This window comes from Corvus hawaiiensis, chromosome 14 (assembly GCF_020740725.1).
Source record: "Corvus hawaiiensis isolate bCorHaw1 chromosome 14, bCorHaw1.pri.cur, whole genome shotgun sequence".
In the NCBI taxonomy this organism is placed as follows: Eukaryota; Metazoa; Chordata; class Aves; order Passeriformes; family Corvidae; genus Corvus; species Corvus hawaiiensis.
In genome coordinates, this window is record NC_063226.1 from 7,257,942 (window position 1) to 7,285,888 (window position 27,947).

Consider the following 27,947-nt stretch of genomic DNA (forward strand, 5'->3'; position numbering starts at 1 on the left):
TGAATTACATTGTGTGAATTCATATTTTAGGTCTGCTATTAACATCATTTATATTAGGTCAGCTGTAATTGAGCAGGCCATGGATAGGCAGTAGTGTGCAGTACTTGGAAAAGTACAGACTCAAACTTCAAAACCACAGAAAAATCTTTCAAAATAGAATCTTTCAAAAACTCCATTGTGTATTAAGCACTGAGCAGCATTAAATCTGAGGATGTGGTGGGAGAATCCACATGCAGAAGTACAAGAACCAAAAAAAGCACAGGTGTGAGCTGGGCTGCCACATTCAGAACTGAACTCCACATCAACAGAAGTGCTAATGAAACAAACCAAAATGTTATTTACAAAATGGTTGTGGTTTTTTTGGGTTTTTCCCCATATGGATACGTTTAATGAACATAGAACCTCCACTCTTCATTTTTGCCAAGACAGAACAAAGGACAGTGCTTCAACTGTTCTCTCTGGAATCTGGTTTGGTTAGAGAATATGCAGTTGTTTCAATATCTTCCCACAGCACTTTTATCATCTCTCTCTTAGACAGGATGACATTAACCAGAAGTTCTACAAAGGTAACAAATGTAGAGTCTGCCTTCACTGTCACAAACACTTAAAAAAATATTATTGAGAAGAAAATTTCAAGAGCACTTTAATATACAGAATGAGTGGGATAGATGTGTGGGGCTTATTTTAAAGAGACAGCCTTTATTTACCGTACTTTGCTTTGTAGATCTTATAAAGTAAACATCACAATACTTTTTTTTCCCACAAATATATTAAAATTGTTTAAATTTAAAAGGCAATTCCACAGACTGATGGATATTTTTAAAGGAAAAAAATCTAACGGAAGTAGGCAGCTCAACTAAAACTAGATTTTAAACATTCTGTTTTGTCATTCCATCTTTTAAAAAAAGAAAAAAGGAAAAACACACTTTTCACCCAGACTTCCTTTACAGCAATAAGGCAACTCCAGGAGATTTGGATGAGCTTCTTGGAGATTATAAATACTGTAACTGGCTGCGCCCCGTGCTTTATAACACCCAAAGGTGCAACTATCCATTAATCACAATCACATCTGTGCATTAAAATATAAAACTTAAATTACAGATTTAAAAAATATTACTAATATACTTCCCTATCATAAAATGTTTTATATTTACAGTACTTGAACTATTTCAGTTCTGGGTTGATGAGGTTTAAGCAATTTACCACTGCAAGAGTTAAGACTCTGGAGCTCACAAACAGCACAACCCAACCAGGGGCAGCGATAGTCGGTAGAGTCATAGTGCAAATCAAAATAAGGAGTGCAGAACTGCACTAATTGTTTACATTTCTAGAATATAAATGAACAAGACAAGCTCTTATATTGTACATGCAATAAATTACAGTAAGCATATGGCAATGGGGCTGGGGCATTCTACAAGTGTAGCTGGTGTACCAGAGCTGAAGCCTGTCAAAGATAGGACTCAGTAAACAAAACATTTCAAAGCTCTGTTGACACAGCACTTGAACTCTGCTTTCATGCTTTGTACTTCTGCTTCCCCGTCTCACTGATCACACAGATATGCTGAAACAAAATAAAATAAAAAGCTCCTGTTAGGAAAGTATTGTAAGAGACCAACATTTGACATCAATAACAAGCTTCTGAAAGCAACACAAGTGTGCTGTACACACTTGAGGAGGAAGAATCTTCTGACACTGTTTATGCAGAAAACATAGGCCTTTTTTTGGTCCAAAAATCGCACCATCCCCTTCTTTCTCCTCTCCTAATTGTCCCACCCACTGTCTGCTAGGTCTGGTGAGACCCAGATGAAGAGTTAATGATAAAAAGAATAAAATATGAGCCCTTCTTAACTTCTCCCCAGGTCTCTCTTCTTTAATTCTGACATAACCACGCAAACGCACTTGTTGGTTGCAGACATCTGGTGAGACAAGAAACTTCACACAAACTTCACATTATTTCAAAGCTGGCAGTTGTGGAGCCTCCACTCTGCATGCAGCAAAATAAATTTTAGTTTCATCAGAGCTCCAAATGCTGCCCTGCTGTTCTTGGGCTTGTTTGCATCACTGGAACATGAAGCATGATTTACAGAGCAGGGAGAATGATGTAAGGAGATTTCCCTTCCTTCCTCCTCCCCAGTTTTAAATGGAGAAAAACATACGGGAAAAATTACTCACGTTCAAATCTCTAAAGTATTCATTATAATCTAGGGCGTATCCCACAACAAATTTGTCTGGCACTTCGAATCCAACAACTGAAAAAGATCATAAGTCACCAGTGTGTTAGGAAAGAACTTCCTAGAGTTCACTAGACCTTTTTACAGAGACAATATGGAATTTTATAGCTGTAGATTGTAACTCATTTTATTTCTTCCACTTAAGTACCCTCAGATTAATATTTGAGCTATTTTACAATTTTAACTTACTTTGTTGATTTATCAACTAAAGGAAATTAAATAGATGTATTTATTGGTTTCCACACAGCTGGCTGGTGCTAGCCTGCAAGAAATGAATGGAAGCTCTTAAATTTAGTGACAGGATAATATTATGAGAATGTAAAATCCCTTGAAAACATCCTCTGACTTATTTAGCAAATATGTATGAAAGTGCCAGTGCTTCCTGGCAGTTCCTAGATGCCTGACATGCCAGTGCAGCAGCAGTGGACTGGTGAGTACAAGTCCCCCTCACAGCATGATTCCAGAGGCAGCGCCTCTGAGAGCTGGACCTGCACTCCAGACAGGGCTGCAGGAAGGGTCATTTGCAGGTTTCAGAAACAGGTGTGGGTTGGCTGGTTTGGGTTTGCTTTTGGCTTTTGTTTGTTGCTGGTTTTTGTGTTTGGTTGTGATTTTTATCTTCAAAAAAATCTGCCTAAAAAGAGGACATCAACCATTCCAGATTGTCTGAACAGCTGTAGCAGGACACTTTGTCAGGCAGTACCAGTCCACCCTGTCTACACACACTATAAAATGACCCAAAAAATTAAATTATCTAAAATATTAAATTTCCAAAGGGCTTTTTCACCTCATGCTAAAATGAAAGACTCCTGAGCAGGAAAGCTGTGTCTTTTTTCTCACCCTGGCTACAATGAGGAAAACAGGGAGATAAATTATGCTATTCAAATAAAAGGCTGCATGCACTTTTGGAAAAACTAAGGTGATGTTTCACACTTACTGGGCCTCACAATACAGGGATAAAATGGAGGCTCAGCCATTTACTGCCTTGTTCTCTGCTCCTTCAGAGTTCACATGTCCTGCTCTGGACATGTTGTCTCTGGGGACAGACGGCAAAACAAGTCATCTGCTGCAAGATGCTCCAAAGGCACCATTAGCCCAGCTAAGCCTATAATGAGATCCCAGGAATGAGAGGTGTCCTTGAATGAGGGGAACACCTCAGTGAAGCCCTGACATATTGTACAACCTTGGAAAGGAGGAGGAAGAGGATGTGATTCTGCTGCTCAATTCACTTCACTTCCATAATGAAAGTAACAGGAATTTAGCATCTGGAACAGGGCTAAAACACACAGCCCTGCCCAAAGCAAAAGGAGCTGTCACTCTCCTACCACTGTCTGCTGTGGATGCTGTTCCTTCACTAGTGGTCTTGGGACAGACAGGAGAAGACAAGAAGGGAGAAATTCAGATGCCCAGACATAACCAGTGCCAATTTAGGCATCTTATCACTGTAAACCTGTATAAGACCTGCTACCCTGTGTGGTCCTCCCACATTCCTGGGGACAGCCAAATGGCAGGAGGTGGCTAGGCTAAGGCACACAAATCACTCCCAAAAGTGTCAAAAGGTGAATCCAGCAGATTCCACTGACTGAAGCATTTGACTTTGTGCAAGCTGAGAGAATCTCCACATAACAGAGGTGTAACTTAGACCAAAATATCAAAGTTTGATTTCCAATATATTAAAATGTTACAAATCCTGATTAACTATCTCAAAATACTTTCCAGATACTTAAATTATCTAAATAAGAGCAAAATCTATCAAGAATAATTAGTGAAAAGCTATTTGGATCATCCTTGGACTTTGAGCAAAAGGTTCACAATACACTTGACATACTTTTAAAAATGAAAAATGGTTGTCAAAAGTCACTTACAGTCTGGCCGATATCCCACACTTCGAGGAGTTCTTTTTACCAACAAACTGTCAAATAAAATCAATGTACAACTGAAACATGGAAAAGCACCACATACAAATATGTAAGACTGTTTTGATGACAGAGAAGCTGAGTTAGGCCTAAGTGTGCATAACTGACAGCATAATTACACATATTTTAAACCATTATTTTACTTGCAGGTACAAATTATCATCATGACAAAATCAAAACTTCCTAGAATCATGAATAGTTCATGATTACCCTAAAGGATAAATAACAGGTCTGCAAGGAAAAGCCTGGGAGCCACTGATCTGGATGGATTTTCACTGTGAAGAATGACTTAATGGGATTTTATGTATGTTAGGAACTTCAGGTGCAATTTACCTTGCAGGTAAAGAGGCAACAATCTGGGATGTGGCCCAAGAAAAAAGCCCAACAAAAGCATAAGTTTTACGAAGCAAAAGTTCAGCTGCTTGAATGTAACCTCAATTGCACTTGTGCAACTTGTCCTTAACTGGATTTCGCTGGAAGTACTAATTCCCCCCATAAAGAAAATGTAATTGATTCTGGTGATCAGGGGATACAAAACAGCTCCAGTTTCCTAAAATTAATGGTCAGACGGGTAAAAATCATGGAGATACAGAACTGAGGGTACTGTGCTAGAGAGAAATGCCCTGCTACTTTAGTTTCATTTGCTCATTATTCAGTAGAGCACTTCTACCTCTTGTTAAGACAATCCCACAGGCCTGACATTTGTCTGTCTGGGAAACAGAGAGAAAAAGAAAAGGTGGTTGATGGCTGAATGTGAACAGGACCAGCATAACTCTGTACACTGAGTACAGACCTCCTTCCCTCCTGGATCATCCCTGAAGATGGGGCTTCATTTGCCACAGTCACAGTTTTGATTTTAGCTTCTGAAACTTCTAATTGGGAGACTTAATTTTTGAGAATTGCTGTAGGATTTGATCAAAGTAACCCCAAAATCACACTAGCATTAGTTCATATCTCCCTACTGCAACTACTTAATTGCCAGAAGGAAATTAAATAAAAAACTAAAAAAAAAAAACCCAACCCAATCAACAACAGCAATGACAAAACAACAACCAAAAAATTAACAAAGAAAAGAAATAGAAGAGAGAGAAGTGAAGCAACTAAGAGAACGTAAGACTATCTAGAATGATCATGTTTCCCTAATCAGGTCTTTGGCAGACCCAAATTACTGCAACAGATTTAAAATACAGGAAATTGGTCTTTGAACATATTATATTATATTATATTATGTTATATTATATTTAAGATTTATGCTGTAGTGTTACAACACTTTCCAGTGACACATATTTAAAAACCAGCCAGGGAGAAATCCACAAAAGCCTCACCTTCAGCAGGTCACCTCCAGAGTATCAGCAAGAAGAGCTGTTCTGGTAAGTCTAACAACTGCTTTGACATTGTTATGGCAACACAAGTGATTAGATATTACACCCAGCTCTGCTTTATCTCTAATCCCCAGCAATCATTATGCTTTTATTGGAAAATACACAAGCACAACATAGCAGTGCAACAGAGGCAATTTAAAAAGGAGTAGAAGGGATGTTGATACTGGTTAATAATACAATATCATCCTCAGCATTTCTTGTTGGTTGCAACTTATTTAATTATGAAATGTTTTGAAACTAATTGATTAAAGGTATAAATAAGTAGAAAAGCCTGGAAGAGCACATGGGTGGCTGACTCTAACAGAATGACCTCTAAAGCTCAGCTGCACTATGCACACTACACACTCACTCATGTTAGTCTGCAAACTAATTTAATTCTACAATTAAAGAAGGAAAAATAGAAAAAATGTCTCCATTGCACGAGTACACCACTGCAGTATAGTGAAGTTGCAGTTAGTGCCAGCAAAAACAAATATCTTTGGAGACACGCTACATACAGGTGAGTGACAACCACTAATTTTTCTTATTCCCCCTTCTAGCAAAAGTCTACGTTTATGAACTAAATTTGTGTTGAAAATTCCTCTATCAACTTGAGAGGGTCATTCTTTTAAGACCAAAAGATTTAAATTCTTTTAGATACTTCTAAACGTCAATGGTAAAACCCCACAAACCTTACCATAATATGATAGGCAAGAGGTGTTCCAGGCATGCACAAGTTATTCCCTTCTGAAGCACAGAAATTCTTCCAGCAATAAGACTGGAAAGAACAGTGCTTCCAACATCCTTAACATATATATGTGCTTATAACAAGCAAAACTGCTTTAGGAGTTTTAACAAGTAGTAACTTCAACAGATCACATATGACTCCTGCAGAAATGTTCCCTCCTGTTTCTCTTTCATGGGAATGTGTTCTATATTTGTTTTCACTCATTGGTTTGGTTTTTTTTAAACTCTGTGTCCTTCTTAAGGTGAAAACCAGCACAAATAATCATCATTTACCTGGCTACCTTCACCATCTTTGGATTGTACTGTTTAAGTAGAGAGAGCAACGTTTTCATTGTTTTACCAGTATCAATTATATCCTGAAAATAAAAACACTCATGTAAGACAGAATATTAAACATGTCAGACTAACACTTTCGAGTTTCTACCACCAAAATTGCTCATCCACAGCAGCATGAAAACATAGCAAACTACAGCCTGTAAAAATGCTCACAACCAAATCCAGGTGACACGAAACACAGTGCTGGGCTTACACAACCACGCTCAGTAAAGTGATCACACACACTAACAAGAGCGCTTAATTGTTGTGGATAACCATGACTTTGGAAGCAGTTGCTAAACAAGCAATTACTGCAATGACCTTCTTGGCTCCTTCTGGAGATTTTATGGCTTGTGCTCCTTGAAGCAATGAGACAATGTTTAATTAGAGTATGATAAGAGTAATGTAAGTCTTGCTGTTGAGCTCAGTTACAGAGTATTCAACGGGAAGAAAAGCAAGAAGGGAAAACAGGCAGAACAAGCTATTACTGCAATTAAAGGAAAAGGAGTACAATTTAGTTTACAGAGCCAAAAAATACTTGAAGAAATTGCACTGGAAAGTCTGAGTGCAATTCTGAAGTCTAAAAAACTAAAATAAACGTTGACACATCATTTTAATTCCATTCACTGCACATATAAATAGAAAATAAAAAGAGAATATATGGCTTGAAACTGAAACATCAGAAATGGCCTCACTTGGACTCAATCAATCATACCATCTTTAGAGGGACAGTCCTTGCCCTGGCCTAAAATCAAAATCTATTTGAAGTGAAGAAGGCAGACAGCAAAGAAGCAGCAGTATCCTGGTTTCAGCTGATTTTCCCATGATTCCCAATTAAAATAAAAATCAAGCAACAAACTCAACAGTGCACCTGTCAGCATTAGTATTAACACTCAATGCTTTTAATCATTAAACTCCAGAGAAGTTAAAAGATGTGAAGGTATACAGATAAAAATCAAAGTTGGTAAATAAACAGAAGCAGCTACTTCCATGCTCTAAGAGAAAAGCAGAACCTATTACTGATTTTGTGTTGTGTGATGAGCTGTTTATTGGAGATGAATCTCCATTTTGTACAGAATTTTTTTGGACATTAAAGGAATGCAGTATAGAAAAGCCTAGTGTTCAAGACATTAAACTTACAATAGATGTGCATTTTATCACTTGACAGTTAAAATGGTGATCAGTAAGTGTTCATATTTGGCAGTGTGTAAGACGAGTCACTGGACAGATGATTCACTAAACAAATAAAAAACTAACCTAATCTAAGGATTACATTCATCTGAAATGGAGCAGATACATAATCAAACACATCTGCCTATCTGAAGCAAAATATACTTCAAAGGACATCATTGATCACACAATGACTGCTGTATACGTACTATTTTGGTAGGAGTTTCAGAACTGAATGTGCTTCCTGTGGAGTAATACAAACTTCTCAAACTAAGAAAATAATACATAGAAATATATTTTATGAGAGGAAACATCCTTTCCTTTGGCTGATGAATCAGCTGCCATAGCTGTTTCTTTGCTTAATAACATGCCATTTCCATTATTTGGAGCCTTAACACATTATTAGATTGCAAATCCACTTTTCCTGTCTACTGCTGCTGCTTCCCTATCCTGAAACTGTCAATTGTATTCAAGGAAAAGTGATACTGGCTGAACATCAGCAACAGTGTTCATCAAGACAGACGTATGAAAGCAAGAATTAAGCAACAGCACCTACTAGGCAATAAAACTGAGCGGTACTGAACCTGGTATCAGCCAGAGAACCATGACAAGACAGAGGAATGGGAATTCAGCACTTCCAAAATGCCCATTAAGAATTAGGATTCTCTGTGTCACTATTCTCTAAACAAACTACACACAGGGAGACTGGGTTTCTATGTTTTTCACACACTTTAGGATACTGATACCAGGAATCTCTTTCTACCTCTGCAGTTTAGTTTCCTAGCTTGCTGTGATAAACCCAGAACAATAACACGCTTAGTATCACCCTTATTCAGGCTACTTTTTCAAAAAAAAAGAAAAAAAAAGGGAAAAAAAAAAGACATTTTAGAATTGACAAAATCTCAGAAAACAGAAAGACAATACAAATGATTTTAGATGGATGTTTTCCTGGTTTAATATAGCAATTGAATGCAATCTGAGAATTCAAAACACAGCTTAGTTCAAATTCAGAGACCACTTGCAAAATTCAGGCCTGAAATCAGAAGCTGGAAGCCTTGAAACCAGAAACTGTAGGTTTTGCAGCTTAATAACAACTTCTATTAGAACTCTTTTACCTGTCACACATTAGAACTTCAAAGTGAAACATAGTACTTACTTCTACGATCAAAACATTCTGGTAGGAAGAAAAAGAAAAACAAATCCATTAGTATCTAAACAATATACAATTTCTTATTAATCTTCATAACTAATTTTCAGTGCAGTTAAATATCTCTACTACCATTTATGTATGTTTACATTTGTAATAGCAACTGCTTTGTAGTTTAACATTTCTGATGCTGAGATTCTTCTTAACAGTTCATGTTAAGTACAGTCTTCGAATTATTCAGACTTTGAAAAGTCTAGACATATGCAAAAGAGATCCAAATAGAGTCTATACAATTCCTATTCTTCTACAGAAGAGTGTACTACTGCAGAGACGTACAAATCTACCATACCTACATCCTTTACATTGACATACATGTCTTAAAAATCGTATGTGTGTAAGGAGAAGGGGAAAGTGATGTGTTCTGACAGAGCAGGAGGCAGTGGTGCTTTAACCCCTGACATTTGGCTCAACGATCTCCATAGAATCACTGGAGAAAAGCAGATTCCCAATTTAGATTCTCCTATTTTCTTCTCTTGTCACTGCCTACGATGGGAACCTCTGCTCCTGACATGGGCTGCACCTTACACCTCTCAACAGTACGAATCCCACCCACTCTATCAGTGGAACACCAACATAGACACACAAAGAGCTGTACCTTTCCAGTCAAGGTTGAGAGGTCATCTCCCCCAATGACTTTGATATCTCCAGTTGACTGATCATTCTAAGAAAGAGAAGGGTGAACATTAGCATGACCAGGATTAAACTGATTTTCTTCTTGCAGTAAATGTCAAAACTGCGAAGTACACAACTAGTTAATGTTAAAGCTTTCAGAAGCATGGCAGCCACGGCATCTCTCTAGGAACAAAGAAATTACAAGTGATCAACTTCAAAGATGGTATTGCAGATTAAAGACTGACTGTAAGAGATTTGCATCAACACAGGCATCATCTCTCATCTCTGATCATTATATACACATATGCATCTAAAAAGCAAGGACTTACTATGCATTCTCTACAGATAAAGAAACAGGACAAAAAGCACTTTGGTTTCCAAGCTACAGGATGCTATATAGCTGGTAATTTTCATTTTAAACTTTATGGCTTTAGAAACTCTTGCTCTGAATAAGAATAGGCAATCATAACAAGAATTGTCAGCAAACAAGGCACTGATTACTATTTAGAACAATAAGCTACAAAAACAGCCAGAAAAGCATATGCTTAATTTACAACCAATATTGGTAACAAATCAAATTAATTCTTATACAACTGAACATCAACATAGGTACACCATCACTACACTGCATTTTGCTTTGGTAAATCTAAACTGTGATAAAAACATAAATGAACTGTTATATAGGAAAGTTAAAAACAGCTGCTAGGAATGCCTCACAAATTTTTGCAGTTATTAAACTCACTCAACTGACTTTAAACCTTGACAGTGTCTCACAGTTCATATTAGATGTCATATGCAGGTGCTGAGTTCCTGAGCAATGAAAGGTTGAAAGAACGGTTAAAGATTTCTGACACTGGTTGTAACCAGATTTCCACTGGCAAGAACTTTGTTTAATAATTAAGCAATGTTTTAATTTTAATGTTTTAATCTTCAGAAACCTTATTTCCAAGTTCAGTATTGGTAAGACTTTAGTGCTTCATGGTTTAACACATAGGGGTTTTATTGTTTAGATCTGTTTTCACTGCCTCCCTCTTGTCACTGCTAGAAAACAATAATGTTTTACAAGATTGTAACTCCTGACTCAAGTGACTCCAAGATCACCTTTTAAAGTGGCGTTATAAGTTCCTTACAGTATCTGCTGTAAGGTTTAGCAGAGACCTTTCAGAATACTGCTATGACCAGCCTAACCAGAGTTTACCACGTACTCCACTGAAAATCCCTATTTTCCTCAGCGCCAGTGCAACACATCCACTGTCTTTTGGCTGCCCTTCAAGACTATACAAACAATGTTTGTTCATTTCCATGCTTAAATGCAGGAGACTGGTGAAAAGCCATTTTTCTTGTAACACAAACAGAATAAACTGTTTGTCAAGAATACTGAGAGCTGGATCTGATCGCAAACACTATCTTTCCATTTCTTAACAGCTTGCCAGATCATTTAAATTCATCCGTAAGGACTTGGAAAACTGGAGTTACAAGCAAAGTTTAATCATAGCTTGATCATGTCAGTATTCTTAGAGAATTATTTTGGGTGCAGTACAGTATGAACTTTGCATTGCAAACAAAAACCCCCCATATGCTTGTAAATATTAAATGATCAGTTTGAAACAAGAATAGAACTTCAATTACATCAATTACAGAGCCATTACAAAAGTTCATCTGCTTCATTTATGCAATCAGGGTATTTTTAACATTTTTTACCCAATCTGTAAACACAGGCAGCATGATCCAGTAATCACATTGAGAGACAGTGACAAGAGAGTTGAAAGCTTCAGTTTCAACTGTCCATTACAGCTTGTGATGGTTTTCACACCACTGAACACAGATCCCTTCATGTGGCAAAGCACAGGTCAAAACTACAGAGCAGATTTAGCAATCTGACACTATTACTAATGGAAGACCCAGTCAAGCTGGCCACGATAGGATAATCTTATCCAGTCTATTAAGTTATGCAATCTAAAGGACCTAAATTTGGAGATTAATAACCACCTAAGAGAGTCTACAGAAAAAAAATGCTCATGAATAGTGTAGTGGAGGCAACATGTAACAGCACCTCCTCACTCATTCAGTCTTTGTACTGATTTTTTAAACAAGCTAAGTAAGTTATTGGAAGTGTTCCTTAACGGAGAAAGCAGAAGATACACAACTTCCCCTCCAAAAAAACCAGGTGGAAGTCATCATTTCCTATTCTTTAACCTACTATTCGGTAATTGAGACATTCAGTTTTCTGCAGCTTTTACAGGCAGAACATATAGGCATGTAGGGGCTTTGGGGTGAAGTGGACTGGAGGCAGGAGTCTCCCCTTTTGGGAGACACAGAAGAAAAGAGGCTCAGACTGCACTGATTTTAACACAGTGCACAGGCACAAAGTGCCTTGTGAGATACAACCAAAGGCTAGCACGAGCCCTTCTGCCCAGCCTTGCATTCTTGTTAAAGCACATAACTAAATTAGTGCCTCGTGCTCTGCAAATGTGAGTGTGGTCTCCAGGTAACCCCTAGACAGGCAGCTGTGTGTACGCCTCGGGCAGCCAGGGCTGCTTGTCCTGCAAAAGGACTGGACCAAAGCCCCACACAGCTCTTGGCTTTGTCATGATACGTTAATAGAGAGCTTGACAGGAATCATGGATTTATTAAGCTCTGCAACAGCCCAAACTAAGTCTGTAAATAATTCCATCTTGGATGTCACAGTTTAATGAAACAAAGGATGAGAGTAATTTTTTTCAATTCAGTTATCTCTGTATTTTCCTGCTGGTCTACAACTGCAACAAGTAACCCTGACTTCAATGCAAAGCTGCTGATACAGAACAAACAGCATAACCTTGTGAAACAATGTATTCAAACACTCTAAACTGAAACAAAAAAATGTCATTATTTCCATCTTACAGATGGTCTTAGGGAAAAAATCATAAATTTCTGAAATCCCAAAAACATGAGACTTGGCTGTCAGTAAGCTGGAAATCATACAAAGCTGACAAATACCTGCTTCTTCCCCTGACCTGCACAACATAACCCTGTGCTTCCTTCTATAAAACCTAAAAGTTAACTCGTGTTACAGAACGTTCTGTTTCCCTACAAAGTTCAATACTTGTGTTCAGAATCAAAATAAATTCTTTCCCTAAAAATCTAAACCCAAGGAAACCTATGCCTTGTCTTGTAAAGGTAATGCCATATTCAGAGGTTATTAATCACAAATCTAGGTTTATGTATCTAGTGTTCCCTCATGATCAAATACAATTAATTTTGTTCATTGTTTGGTTCATCCAAACAAAAATGAGATAGGGAACCATTTCTGCACCTTTCAAGTCATCCTGTCCAAGAATGATGTCTGGGCCATATAAAAACTCCTAGAATTAAATTTTTGTAATAATAGTTGCAGGAGAATTCTCTGTATTAGTCTAGAGCCACAGCTTTAGAGATGGGGTGGAGGGCAGAGAGGAAATTGTTGAACAAATAAAGGACATGTAAAGGGTCTCTCTCCTCTGCATAATGATTTTACTAGGGTGAGGAGATATCAAGGTCTAAAAGAAAACACATTATATAATAAGGTAGAGAAAGAGTAAAATGGCTTGTGACTCTTAATTCCCTTAATTATTTGTTTAATATTAGCATACTAGGACAGTAAAAATATTAAACCACCTCTGTTAATAATTTGTAGTCAACTTAGCTAAAAATTGCACAGTACTGCATAGATACTTACACAATAACTCTTCAACCTAATGAAGTCGACTGTCATGGGGATTGATTTGTCACTGTTTCTGTTCAGGGCTTTGATGTAGTCTAATAAATCAGCAAAAAATTTATAGCCACCCTTGAGTACACAGAGTGCCACAATGTGGTGTCCTCCCATGCCCTTCATAATTTCTCGCGCCAGTCTCTCTGTCCTAAACAAAACCAAGGAAGAGTGAGCTGTCATAACATTTCATTCGTTCACCATAGCAGCAGCGCTTGATACTCCTAGCAGCAGCAAACACATGCAGCAAACTTGGAAGCACATTTTGCTTGGAAATATTTGCCCACCACTTCAGTCACTTTTACATGTTACTGGTCAACAAAGTTTTGCTTTTCAAGGTTAATCCAACAGTAGTACTGCCAAATGCGCTTGTTTTCCTACGTCACAGGCAGCCAAAGCAAACCTTAACACCCTGAAACTGTTTCACTGTCAGATATGAGACATGAAGGTGTGTTTTCTCCTTCCAAACACAGGTTCAGCTTCCATGCAAAGAGCAATGCAAGCTAACACAACTCTGAAGGCAGTAGCCCTCACCAGCTGACGAGCAAGAAAACTCTCAAATTGTAAACTTAAGAGTTTATGTTTATTTGCCAAATTAGAATGCCAGAAATTTGTCTTGAAAGCAGAATACAATACCAGCAAGGCATGCAAGAGAACACTGCACCGTTTTTCTGCAATAATTGTTTCTAAACTTATTTTGCCATTTATTTTAGAAAGCATGGTCTGCATTTACTGTGTGCCAGCTGACAGCAGGTTTCTCAGAGAAAGCCAACCATTATAAACTTTGCGTCAATTCCTTAATGACATGTACTTTGTCCAATTTTTTCCTCTATATGGACTTCCAGTGTAAAGTTTTAATATTTAAAAAGAAAGGTTTTTTACAGGTATGTTCATTGTATCTAGTCAAACAGAACCATGCAAAATCTAGACACATTCCTAGTCACAAAATCCCCGAAGACCCACCCAGCACCACTCATAAAAGGCTTAAATTCACTGAATTTGTTGTTTATCCTTATAAAGGAAATTAGCAACTTTCAAACACAAAGTAGAACAAAAATGTCTTGTAGGCTTATGAACACATTTATGATCACACAAGATAAAACTTGCACAGCACATCACAGATTTCAGCAACCACAGAAGTGAGAGACTGATACTTGCAGAGGATAATGTCTTTCTCAGAAGGCAGGAGAAAGTTGGATGTTATTTCTCTACCACATGACCATGAGAAAGTCTAAAATGATCTGATTAATAGTTTACTTTTATTAATATCTTATGGAAATTCAAGAGACTATATTTTCAGACTGAACTGACACAACAAAACGTCTTCTAGTTAGATTTTAAGAAGGTAAAACATCAAAGAAACACTGGAAACAAAGTCATAAGTTGCTACATACTACAAAATTTTGCTTGAGAATTATGACCAATTTTCAAAGAATAGCATGACTGCAAATGTACAAACTCCTAGAAGCCAAAAAAAAAAAAAAAAAAAAGATTAATTGTACGTTCTAGTCTCTAATTAAATATAATCCATTTAGACAGTCTCCAAGCAGCAAAATTATCACTGGAGGATGTTTATTTCAGTTTCATGCAATCAGTGTACCGTCTGAAGTCAAACAAACCTGTCCATGATGAGCCCATGAGGAATATAGACTTTTTCCAAATCATCTGCATAATGTTTAGGTATGCAGAACAAATCCAGGTCGTAACCTTGTTCATCATCACCAATCTGAAAAGGAAATAAGGTGAGATTTCTACAAAGCCATATGGAAAGTCTGTGCTGAGAAACTTCAAGTCCTTTGCTTTATTCAGTAAAAACTATCAAACCCATGAGTAAAACCGATCAAACCCAAAACACTCAACCACCTTACTTCCCCCCTCTCTGAAAACATCAGTCACACTGAACACAGCGTAAAGTGTAATCTAAGAGTTCACAAGGGTTACTTGAAATACCGTGAGTTGTTATGCAATGCAGTGTGTGAAAGAAAGTCCTACAACGTTTTCCTCCAGTGGAGAACAGGAAAGTGAAGTTACTACCCCTCAGTGAAACTCTATACTCCATTACAAAAATAATCAAGCTTTTTAACCCCTTTGATTTTCCTAGTGTAATGCAAAACCGGCATCTGCAATTAAGCAAGCAGAGGTTCTGACATGGACACCTTCCTAATCTCCACAACACCCAATCACAACAAAACACACGAGCTAGTTTGCAGGACAAAGAGAGCTACGTGAGCATGACAAGTTATGCTGCTGTGAAGCAACTCTGCTCTGCCCACCGTTTCCAAAACAGGGAGGTTCAAGATCATTCAGAATCTGAAATTAAAGCTTTCAGCAACCTGTTCCACATGGGCAAACTCCCTGTATGAAACAGCCTGCAACACTGGCAAGTGCATATTAATTAGGACAAGGGATTAGCATACATACATAATGACACCAAACGCTGCTGAGGTTCAGGGCACACTGTCACACCAAGCAGTCTTCCTTGAACCCTAACCTAGCTGCAGCTAGAAAACGACGTGGTTTTTTAATTACTTCCCTCTCTGGTTATGTAGCAGAACACTACTAAGCAAAAAGAATTTCAGAGGGAAAACAGAAGGTTAGTGCTGATAGTTCACCAGGGCAGGTATTTTTAGTATCCATTTTGGCTACCAGTACCCCTGCAGGACTCAAATCTTGTTTCAGTGGCTGTGGAAACACTTACCTGGCCAGTGATCAGCCAACTGTTTACATGGGGGTTTTGTTGATTAATTTTCAATATGTATTTCATCTGGGGAATTTTAGTATTATTTCACCCTCCCATCCAAAACTGACCCTGTGTGAGCTACACACACACAGCTCGAGCTTATGGTCCCTGCAGTCCACAGCAGGCTGCTATTTTAAGAAATGAGGCAGGTCCCACCAAAATTCATGGGGTTTTCCTTTGGTCAGACCCATCGTTATATCCAGCGTGTCTACTAAACCTTCCTTTCTGCATCTGGCAGGGAATGGGCCCTTCCTACAGGTTTTACCAGGTTTTTTATGGACTGCAGGGATTTACTGTCGCAACCTCGAGGCCGTCACAGTCTCGGCCATCAGACACCGCACTCACTTCATCAGCACTGGCACTAGCTTTAGAAAGATTAATAAAAATGAGCATTAAGCGCCTTAGCAGATGCTGCAATCACGCAAAAATAATGCAGCACAAGACGCAGCTCACACACGTGGGGTTCTCCGAACCGGAGCCTCCCGCACGCCGCGAACAGCAACAGGAATAGGAAGTTGAGCCGCGCTGGGGGAAGTTCTTCCACCTTCGCCCCGGAGGCGCCAACGCCGGCTTTGCCCGCCGCCCTCGGGCTCCGGATCCCACCCCGAGGGACCCGCGGCCGCTCCGGGAAGGGACGCGCCCGGTCGGGGACAGCGAAGGCAGCGACGGGCAGCCCCAGGCCCGGCGCCGGGAGGCCGGGGACTGCCCTCAAGGTGACTCCGCGGGGCGGCGGCTCCCGGCGCCCAGGGACGCCACACGCCGCGACACAACACACGATACGACACGACACGCCACGACACGCCATGCCATCCCCCGCGTTCCGTCACAGATCACTGTATTCCGGGGGGCAGGCGGGGGATAGTGGCCCCGGCGCCCGGCATCCCCCGTCCCGCGCGCGGTAGCCCCCGCACTCACCACGATGCAGGGGCTGGGGGTCGCCATGGAGCGCGGCCCCGCCGGCGGCGGCTGCGGGCGGCTCGGAGCGGTAGGAGCGGGCGCTCGGAGCGACAGGAGCGGCGGCGGCAGCCGGCGGTAAGAGCAGGAGGCGCCGCGCCCGCAGCGGCCCCGGCGCCGCCTCCGCGCCCTTCGCGCTCCCCGCCCTCAACATGGCCGCGGCGGAGCCGCCCTCAGTACCACCGTGCAGCGGCTCCGGGCGCAGCAGTCCGCAGCCCCCGAGGGGCGGGGAAGAGGGGACACATCACCGGAGGTGTTCCCTCGCCGGGGCTGTTCCCATCCCAGCAGGGTGCAGGTGTTTCCGCCCTGTCCCACGCCCCCACTCCTGGTCTTGAGAGTTGAGCCTCCCGCAGCATGATGTGCGTTCCCCGTCCCCTCAGGATGACATGGGAAGGTGACAGTGCTGTGGCCAGTTCTGGACCCCTCAATTCAGGAAGGGCATTTGAGGTGCTGGAACGAGTCCAGAGAAGGGCAACGGAGCTCGGGAAGGGTGTGGAGCACAAGTCTGATGAGGAGTGGCTGAGGGAATTGGGGGTGTTTACCGTGGAGAAAAGGAGGCTCAGAGGTGACTTTATCACTCTGTACAACTCCCCAACAGAAGGGTGTAGCCGGGGGGAGTCAGGCTCTTCTCCCAGGGAACCAGAGACAGGACAAGGGGACAGTCTTCAGAAAAGGTTTAGGTTGGACATTAGGAGGAATTTCTTCACAGAAAGGGTGATTAGACCCTGGAACAGGCTGCCCAGGGAGGTGGTGGAGTCACCATCCCTGGAGGTGTTTAAGGAAAGACTGGACATGGCACTCGGTGCTGTGGTCTGGTTGACAAGGTGGTGTTGGGCCATAGGTTGGACTCGATGATCTCGGAGTTTTTTTCCAACCTAATGGATTCTGTGCTGCTTTGACTCCTATGTCCAGGGGTAACACAGTGGGTAGCTGCTGTCATTCCAGAACCAGGGACAGGGATGCACATCTATCAGATGTTCACATCCATTGGAGGGCTCCACAGACAGAGGTAAAATAATAAGAAAGCATGGACAGTTCCAGTGGTCTCAAATGGGAAAAAGAAAAAAAAAAGTGTCAACTTTTCCTGTATGTGTGGACAATAAGGACAATTAAGGACAATATAACAATGCAAATGGAAAATCATGATTTCTTATATTATGTAGCAGCTGAAGACTTTCCCCTTCTTTCTCTAAGGGGTGGAAACCAAGTTTTATTTTATGATGCATAAAATCTTGGTGTCAAGAAAAGGATAATGATCCTTAAAAATAACTTTACTCATAAAGAACTGTAGCAATCACCCTCTGATAAGCATCTAGCATTATTACTGTTGGCTCAGAAAACACGATTAAATCAAATTAAGTGTTCCTTTGTACGAAACAACTAATTTTAACTAAGCAAATGGGCACAATCCCTCGTGAGTGCTGCATTGTTACAGCCTGGGCGGGTTAACTGGAGTGGGAGGAAGGAGCCTTTATCGAGTTGTCTGGAGCAGCAGAATGAAACCACGCCCTGCAGCTAAGGGGTATCGGGAACGTGTCATAGCTGGACTGTTTCCAGAAGGCCAGGAAGAACAGCTGCCCTGTCAAGTTCAGAGAGAGCCTGACGTTAGTGGGCAGTGGGCAGTATCTATGGAGAGACTCTGCAACCTCAGAAGAATTGCAGGATCTGATTTTATTTTAGTTACTGAAGACATTTCTCATTAATGACTAATATCAATGTCTGCCATTAAAAGTAGCATCCAACAGCACCTTTCTGATGGCATGCAGGAGTTGTTGACTTTACTTCCATGCAGTTTCTCCCCAGCAATCAAAACCATTAGTCCTATTTTGGCCTTCTGGGTGAGCAATTTCTTTGTTCCTCCTGCCAAACAGCGCATTCCTGGATCCAAAGCATTTCTGGTCCCGCTGGTACCCCATTATGGAGGGAAAAACAGATTTACAAAAGCAAAAGTATTTGCTGATATTACAGGAAGTTGGTTAGATGAGATCACCACCAGATTTAGTAAATGACTGGTTCTGCTCTTCCTGGTACGAGGTCACTGAGGCTTGCGGAGCAGGGTGAGGGAGGGGGTTCAGAGGTACCTGGGAGCTGTACGTTTTCTATCTAGATGATGCATAAGGTGAGAAAGCCAAAGTTTTGATTCCTCTGGTATGCACAGCTTTTTACAAAGCAAAATAATGTAACAAATGTGCAGAGTGTTTTGTCTCTGAGTAGACTCTTGATTTCGTAATTATTTTGTCCTCTGTTGCCAGCCAGGCATATCTCAGTGCTCAGGCCCAGTGAACCATGGCCTGTGTGAGCATCAGTTGTAAATGATTTTGTTAACAGACTTTTAAAAACCTTTCCTGGTAACCACATGTCCTCAGTGGTGGGGTACCTGGAGGTAGCAACTAAGTATTCATCTTCTGGAAGTGCCTGAAATGGTGTGCGCTGGGTCAAACCTTCAGGTCAGTGCCCACTCACCAATGCCCTGCTCTTCTCTCCATTTTTCCCTCTCAGCTTTGCCATTGCTAGCTGGGTGACTCACAGAGAATTAGAATTCATCTGCTGATTTTGTTTCACAAAACACGTCTCCTAAAAAAAGCAAAGAGTACAACCAATATTCAGCACATTAACTAGACCAGTAGGGCTCCCTTGTGACCAGAAATTTGTCTGTGCAGACAGAATGGGGGGGAAAAGGAGAATTCCTGGGATATTAACCCAGTCCTGAGAGGAGCACCACCATTTTTAATGGAGAGGAAAACCAAAAATAAATATCTGATTAAATGATATAGAGAGCATTCACTAGAATGTGAATTTAGCGCACAAGCATCCCATCTTCATCATGGCTGCAGAGAAATCCCTCCACTCTGATTAGTAGTTTAAATAGCATATAATTATTTTTCTAGCCAAATGTTTCAAATGGGAGAGGAAGCCAGATGTACAAAAATATAATTTAAAAAGAGACACACCCTTCCTAAGAAATAGGGAATAGATGTTGTTCGTTGCAAAATACCTTTTAAAATAATGTTCTTGTTCTCTGTCTTGTTGATTCCTGTTAAAATTTGTCATCACAGTGATTCTCAGTAGTGACACTCTCCATGGATTTTGGAAAGTGGTCCCTTATCTACTTACTGGTTTCAAGACTGGGATCTCCTGGATGGTAAGAGTTTATCAAGTTTTCTCTCCCAACCCAGCTAATAAGTGACAATTTACTTACCAAAACTAAGATAAGCAAAACCTCTGAACTGATGTACTTCTCTGGAGCTGTAGATAACTTCCTTTTTTTCACTAAAAAGGTTTTCACAGTCCAGGATGGAAGCTGAGGGAATTACAGACATTTTGCTCTTTATTCAGTAGCGCACAGACTGGTCAGTGATACAAAAATTACACAATTAATACAAAACACTCAGCAGTGGCTGATCACAAAATGTGAACCATCTTGAGAAACGCAGCCTGGATTGTTGCAGACCACGCCACTCTTCGGGCTGGTGTTTATGGCATTTACCAGCTTTCGTTTGCAAGCATCCGTTAAGAATTATCCCAGTGGCCCTGGCTCAGCAGAACCAGACACGCAACAGTGTCTGTCACAACAGTGCAGAGAGGCTGGCGCTTGGCACTGTGCTCACCCACCAACACCCGGAGCCCTGCCCGGCGGGAGGGATGGGGAGCCAGCCTGCTGCAGAGGGCCAGCTTGCCTGAGGGCCCACAGAAACTGAAACAAGGATTATTTAAATGGCACAAAACAAGCAAAGGCAGATCCCATCACTGAAGCAGGGCATGGGCTCAGGGCTGCCAGACTTGAAGCACAACCCTGTGCTGTGGGGCCATGTGCCCATGGAAGCACCTGAGACTTTGGTAGCCCAAGACCCACGGCCACGACTGAGCACGTGTGGTGAACCTTCCATCAGCAGCTCTAGGGTCTGGGCTTGCTCCTCTCCCTGCTCTCCAGAGACCTTGTTCCCTGGCACAGGAGAGCTGTGAGAAGTGGCTTGGATAGAGAGGAAGGCACACCTGAAATCCAGAGACCTGCCTAAAGGACATTGTGTTTGTTTGAACCTGTCCTGACACAAGGGTTGAAGCCTGAGCAATGAAACTACCAGGAAGGTATTTTTCTTTTTTCTTGTTGGAAACGGCTGTTTTCTGAGCTCAGCTTGACTCACTGGATGGTGTGTCCTGATGGAGTTGCTGACTGAGTAAGAAAATAAGAAGGTTCTTAAACACAACGACAGCTCAGTGCCAGCTGCAGAGCCACTTTCAGAGCTGCAGCACCAACCCTTTGCTGTATGAGCACCATCCCTGCTGCCAACACGAGGAGGACATCAGTGTTTATCAGCCACTGTCACGAGGAACTACAAACCCCATGTGAGGACATGGTAAAACCCAGGCTGACCTCCTTCCACTCCTCCCACACCTCCATTGACTGCAGCATGGCCATTCCCACCCTCAAGGAGTTACCCGAGGTCCCCAGCAATCCCTTGCAACAGCAAAGCAGAACAAAGAGCAGGGCCATGGCACTTAAAACAATCAGATTCCTTCCTTCACTGTACAGCAAGGAATAGTGTGAGAGAGGTACATTTTTCCAAGGGAACCTCTTCTGCTTCCCTCATTCAGCAGCACTTAGATCAACAAGATACCTGGGTGACACAAAATATTCTATGTGGCACATTTCAGTAAGTAGACTATAAAGTAGAGTAAACTCTACCAAAACTCTACCAAACTGTAGAGTAAACTCTACCAAAATTAACATGGCTGATGGCAACCACGTTACCCTGCTGATTTTCTCAATATTAAATGGTCTCTGGGAGCACAGGAGAGGACAGATGTCCACATCGCAACATGCACGTGCAGCAAACTCCCAGGGCTACACAGGAATAAAAGGGCTTCTGGGAGATTGGCTGTGCATGGGAAGTGCTTTTGCTGAAGTCCGGCAGCTTATTTTAGCCAACAATTTAGTTAACACAGCCTCAGTTTTTTCAGTCACTCCTTAGATGGAGGCATGAAGCAAGAAACCAAGGGGACCCTGCAGCAGGGCTTCAGCCCGGCATATTTGCACTGGAAGCTCATTTGCACACACCTTCCACTGAAGCCTGAGGGAAGGCTGGACTACTACAATTGCAGGTGGTTGGTGCTGACAGGTCCTCCCACTAGGGAAGGGCAATTGAGGGAGAGTTGTGGGGTTCTCCCCCTTGCTCAGTTGTTTTCAGAGGAGTGAACAGGTTAACCTGCTTCCACCAGGCACCTGAGTGCAGGAGCTGCCTGCAAACCCCAAGAGCATTTCTAAAAAGGTGTAAAACACTTGCTGTGTCGCATGTCTGACAAGAGGTGTCTGTACAGTCACAGAGGTGACCTAGGTGCAAGGATTGCTTAAAAAACCCCAAACATGGAGCCTGTACACACCAGCATGGAAAAAGGGGCCAACAGGTGTGAGAACAGAAACTCGAGAGAAGGCAGGAGGTGCTGGCAAGGCTGTTTGAGTAACAGGGGAATGTAGATACAAAAATGCTGCTAGCAAGGATTTTCTTGCTATTTTCTAAGTCCGTGAGAGACTTTTCTCTCTCACAGAAGAGGTAGCAGAGTTATGTAAACAACCAAACCACCTGCAACCTTGAGAAGTCTTGTTTATGGTACAGTAGAAAAATATTTTGACAATGGATGTTTTAGGATTTTAGCCAATCACCCCCAAGGGGTGGCTGATCCTTGTCCAATTAGACTATGAAGAAAAAAGTCTATAAAAGAGTCTGTAAAATCAATCAATCAATCAATCTTGCTGCACAATTCCTGCCTGCTGGATCTTCTCTCCTCCTTCTCCCTACAGCTGCGGGACACGGTGATATACCCTAGGACCCAGGCCTGCGGTAATAGGGGAGAAGGAAGAGGAAGAGCAGCACAGAGCACAGCCAGCAGCCTGATCAGGTAACTCGCTGACAAGACAGAAGGGCTGCACTCGCCAGGGCTGGTGGATCCAGCTGGCACTACCTCAATGCACACTAAGCATCAGGTGTCAGGGCTCACATGCCAAGGCCCCTGCCTCCCATGCAGATCCTGGCAGCAGTTCAAGTAGCTCAGAAATATTCTCTGGGCAGATTAAAAGGGAAGTGGAGATGAGACAAAAGTACCAGGCTGGGAGGGAGCTGCACTTAGGACTCCCCTCTCCTTTGTAAGTCTTGAGTTGTGTGGTACAAACTGGCAAGATTGTAATTCAGATCCGCAAATATGAAATGCTGTTCTAGGTGCAAGACTGGATGAGATGCCTGGCAAGGACAGAGTCCAACAGTTCAGCTGAAGAATGCTTTTAAAACTCAGTTTATATTTAAAAGGGAAAATAAATGAATTTTTAGAGTCCTAAGCTAAAAGACCAGGCAGCAGGAGCTAGAATTCCTGTTGTCTGCCACTCCTCAGAACCTGCTTGAGCCAGTGGAAAGCCCCTTCAGAAATCTGTCCTCAAAAAGCCCCATGAAACAGGGGTAGGAAAGGGGAGAACTGCTCTCAAACGACTGCCAGACCCCATAGCAAGGAGAGAAAAAAACCTTTTTTCTGGGACAGAGAAAACAGGACCTCACCTGAACCCTCCCTCCAGACAGCTAGAAAGCTGAAGGTCCCAGAAAAATAAATAATCTTGATGCTTTTTAAAGCTGTCTGGCTGCAGATGCTGACCCGACTTAGTGAACAATGTTTTCATGTACTTGCAGAACAGAGCACCTGTGGCTGCAGAAATGTAAGATATCATGAAGTGCTCAACAGAGATGACAACAGGAGAATTTTGCTCCAAATAACACTTTTTTTTTGCCAAACCTCTGCTCTTATCTCTTAATTGAAATCCATTCCTCAAATTGTAAATCTCTGATATCTGATGGGCTAATACAAGTTTTGCACAGTGATAGCATCAAGAGTTTTTTAAATTTGCCAAGGCTTATCAAAGTCTCAGGTTGCTTGGTTTCTTCAGAGCCTGGAAAAGTTTTCCAAAACTCAGTTCCCTGCTGGTGTAAATATTGTTTGGCAGAATTAGAAAGGCTTTCCAAGGGGAAGTGAGACAGACTGGAGCTCCTCTCTCTTTGAACCCCTGCCAAATGCATCTTAAATTACAAACTTAGACTAGTGTGGTCCTGCTCTTGATGAGAGTTTAAAGACAATGTAAAACACAATGACACTGATCTTTTTGAATTGCCACACAAACCAGATAATTGGATACAGAGGATTAAAATAAAAACTGAGTATTTGATAATATAAAATTGAGAGGGAAAAAATCAGCTATGCTGAATTACTGTGTTATCAGTGATTCTTAATCATTTTCATAGCTGAAAATGACCCAGAGATTTAATTAGTCTTGGAAAATATTCTTCCTATAAAATCATGATAAAGGAAAATGTGAATCATGTTATGTCTAAACAATCAGCAACTACTGAAACAAAGGAAGCTTGATACAGAAACTGGAACATCAGTCTTCATAGTCAAAATGTACAGAAGAATGTGACATGACTTATTTTAGGGCAAAATGTTGGCACTAATTAGCAGTAAAAACACTGGAAAATATGGCAAACTCAAATAGCTTGTAGGCTTCAATGCCTGAATGAATCACTTCTGTCATTCAATCCAATTGCCCAGAGTCTTGTGTTTATTCTTTTTAAAGTAGTCTTACTTAAGGAACCAACCCTTCAGTTTCGTATCACCACACTGGGATTTAAGAATGTTTAATTAACAGCAATTTGGAGAATTTTAAAACCTTCTGCACCTCAGCTACTGCACTCCTCACTCTGCAGGAAAGCACTTTTTGGATGCATCACCTGAGCATTTCAGTTTTAGATTAAAGGCCTCCTCCCTGTATTGAACTTTGCAGATTCCAGCGATTGACAGCGCCAGTCTCAACCATGGTTTAGGTTAAAAAAACCCCCTGACCTAAGATCCTGAATAAGCTACCTGCACAGTGGAAGAAGTCGAAATTGAGACAACACAGCAGGGAATAGTAAGATTAAAAGCATTGCTAACTGTGCTTAACTTCAGTGACTTTCTGTTTTGGAGAGGTATTTGGGCTTAAAACTCTCAGGCAGCTGCATGGCTGCCTGCCAGAAGGAAGTTCACAGCAAAGCTGTTTGCACAGCATCAGCCTATTTTTAGTGTATGGTTTGGGAGGGAGTTTCTTCCTCCCCCTGCCCCAAGCCTCTGAAATGCTCTTCACTGGCAGGCAGAACCTGATGGGAGTCTTTGCACAGGAATATAGAATTTCTTTTGGCCAGCAGAGTAAAACTGGGTCTTGCATGTGTGCCAAGCAACCTGCACATCTACCCAGGGTATGAAAAGCTGGGCAGCACCAGCTCTGGTTGCTTTCTTCTCAGCTGGAATGTTGTTTTAGGAAAAATAAAAGCAGAGAACTCAGTTTAAACAAAGTTAAGATACCATCTCTGGCAAAAATTCAGATAAAGGTTTAAGATTCCTGCCACACTAAGTGGTTAAGAAAGCAGCCGCTTCAAACTCTGTATCATCCCAGTGCACATACATACACAATTAAGAAGTGGTTTGTGTGCACTAATCCCACACATTCATATGAAGTACTGCTGTCACTTTGCTTATTCTTGCACAACAAAAATGTACATTTAAGGTGTGGGATGCATTCGCTCTGAAAGCTGAAGTACTCCCAAAAATTTGAAATGGAAGCGTGGAGAGTGCCCTGCACTGGGCAGTGTTGGAAAGTTTGTACTAACTCTGCAGACGTGGGCAACACTGCCAGTGTGCCCACAGATGTTATTACTACAAATGTTATTTTAAAAGAAGGGATGAAAAAGGAAACACATGGCAGTGAGCCCCAAGGCTGTGCTCCAGAGCTTTGCCAGTGCAGTGTTTGCTCCAGAGCAGCTCTGACTCCCTCGCAGACCTGGGTCCAAGAGGGTCACAGGGCAGCGTACAAACTGTGAGCTCTGCACTGCCCTTATCCCCTGCACCTCCAACCCTCGTCTGCACCAGCCCTGTATCATGCCCACTGACTCTTCCTTTAAAATCTCCAATTCCAGAGATTCCACAACGTGCCCAGGAAAGGTATTCCAGAGCTTTGCTATTCTTGCTGTCAAGGCCAACCGCCCATTTGGATGTCTCAGCTCAGTATCTCCTGTTGTAATAGAATCTCTTTTCCTTGTCCTACCTGCAGCAGTGGGAGAAAGTGTTTATTTCCTTCTTTGCACCTACCTCTAACTGATTTGAAAACATCTCTCCCATCACCCTGAAACCAGCCCAGTCATCCATCCTGTCACCCTTCTCACTGCTTTTCTCCAGTCATCTCCAGCTGATCCCTATTTTGCAGGAAGTGCAGTGGCCGCAGCTAGATACCATGTTCCAAAAAAGGCTTTCCGCTACCACGAGGAAAAGGGACCATGCCATGTATCTTACAGATTACATTCCTGTTCATACATTCCGTAACAACATTTGAGGTTTTTTTTCAGGAACAGGATGCTGTTGAATCATGTTCAGCTGGTGACTGTCTATAACCCCAGGAGAACTCTTCTGCACAACTGCTACCGCAGCAGCCTGTTCTGTCCCATCCTGTATTTGTTCAGCTGATCGCAGCTTCTGCTGAAGTGTACAGACACGCATTTGTCAAATCCATTGCTGGACTTAGTGCATCACATGCTAATTCTTTTGAATTTGTCAAGTTTACTCTGAATTGTATTTGTCTTCTGCTCAGTCAGTAGCTAGCTCAAGTCTGGTGCTCCCTACAATTTAATCAGCATATGCCATCCAAGTTGTTAATGGAAATACCAAGTAATCTCAAATCAGAGCGGAACTGCAGAGAATCCCCCTCAATATATCCCTGCAGTGTGAATTCTTAATAATTACTCTGAGTAGGGTTTTCCAAACAGTTTTTATAACCTCACTTTTAAATTGGTGTCAGTCCACATTTCCCTGCTATCTCATGTGAAGTCATTAGAGTCACTTGAAATAAAGCTGCACTCACTGCTTCTCCTCTACTCAAGGAGCTTGTTAACTTGGTGCAGATTAACAAAATTTGATCTTTCTTTTAGACACTCACTGGTAAGTTTCCCTTTTCCATTAATTTTCCAGTTTAAACTATTAACCCTGAGTTCTGAGCAGGCAGGAGGAAGCAGAGACAAGATGAGCCTTCAGAGGTTACAGCAATCCCTTTGTCTCTAATGCTGGGAAGTAATTTACCACATGGGGTGTCCGACTTAGGCACGAGGACAACTACAGTTGTTGTGCTTGTGCTGCAATCCATTACACAGGGCAGAGTAAGCAGAGCTTGTCTAAGTGAGGACCTGAGAACCCTCAAAGCATTCACTGCTCTGCCCTGACATCACACAACACAAGGACAATGAAAGTCTTTTCCTCCTGTGCCTATGGGTCCCTCCCTACTGCTAGATTTCAGTATCCGGCCATTCCAGTGAGAAATCACATCCATGAAACAGACAAGGCTATCCCACAATATCCTGCACTTGTTTCAAAGATCTCAGGTAACTGGATTAAACCTCAAAAAAAAAAAAAATCCAGCAAATAAAGTAAACATGCATCCAGTAATAATTTCCATGGCATCAAAACCTGTGTGATGAAACTACTCCCAACATCGACTTTGGTAACAGAAGCCTTGAATACCCTTTTCAGAAAACCTTTGCAAAGATGGCTGTGGATCATCAGCACCAGTAATTACTCTCTGGGATTGTCCTGTGCAGGGCCAGGAGCTGGACTTGATGATCCTTGTGGGTCCCTTCCAACTCAAGATATTCTATGATTCTATGACTTCATCAATAAAACCTGATCATTTGGCAACTCTTAATTGAACATGATGCTGGACAATTTTTTCCTGACATTAATTCCTGTGCAGACAGGATATGATTGTTCTCAGGTCACAGTAATTACCTACTGTGCTCATTAAATCAACTCCTTGTTTAAGGTGATGACATAATAATAAAATCTTCATCAATAGGTCAATAGTGCCCTTTCTCCTACGATGTTTTCCCAGCACATTTCTTGATACTTTTAAAGTC

At 41.6% G+C, this 27,947-nt stretch overlaps 1 protein-coding gene and 1 long non-coding RNA gene across 3 annotated transcripts; one reads left to right on the forward strand and one right to left on the reverse strand.

Annotated features, from left to right (window-relative positions):
- Positions 1–334: 334 nt before the first annotated feature.
- HPRT1 (hypoxanthine phosphoribosyltransferase 1) lies at positions 335–17,025 on the reverse strand. The gene is made up of 9 exons (XM_048319262.1): positions 16,942–17,025; positions 14,906–15,012; positions 13,254–13,437; positions 9,540–9,605; positions 8,894–8,911; positions 6,526–6,608; positions 4,094–4,140; positions 2,173–2,249; positions 335–1,561 (listed from the first exon to the last, which is right to left on the reverse strand). The coding sequence occupies exons 1-9, from the start codon at positions 16,966–16,968 to the stop codon at positions 1,514–1,516; spliced, it is 657 nt and encodes a 218-aa protein (XP_048175219.1). The 5' UTR covers positions 16,969–17,025; the 3' UTR covers positions 335–1,513.
- Positions 16,366–27,736, forward strand: LOC125333396. Of its 2 annotated transcripts, none has more exons than XR_007206840.1 (3): positions 16,366–16,739; positions 20,037–20,122; positions 26,391–27,736. It is a non-coding gene; the product is annotated as an uncharacterized LOC125333396 (long non-coding RNA). The 2 variants fall into 2 exon arrangements; XR_007206839.1 differs by lacking the exon at positions 16,366–16,739 and adding an exon at positions 17,005–17,058.
- The last annotated feature ends 211 nt before the right edge of the window (positions 27,737–27,947 follow it).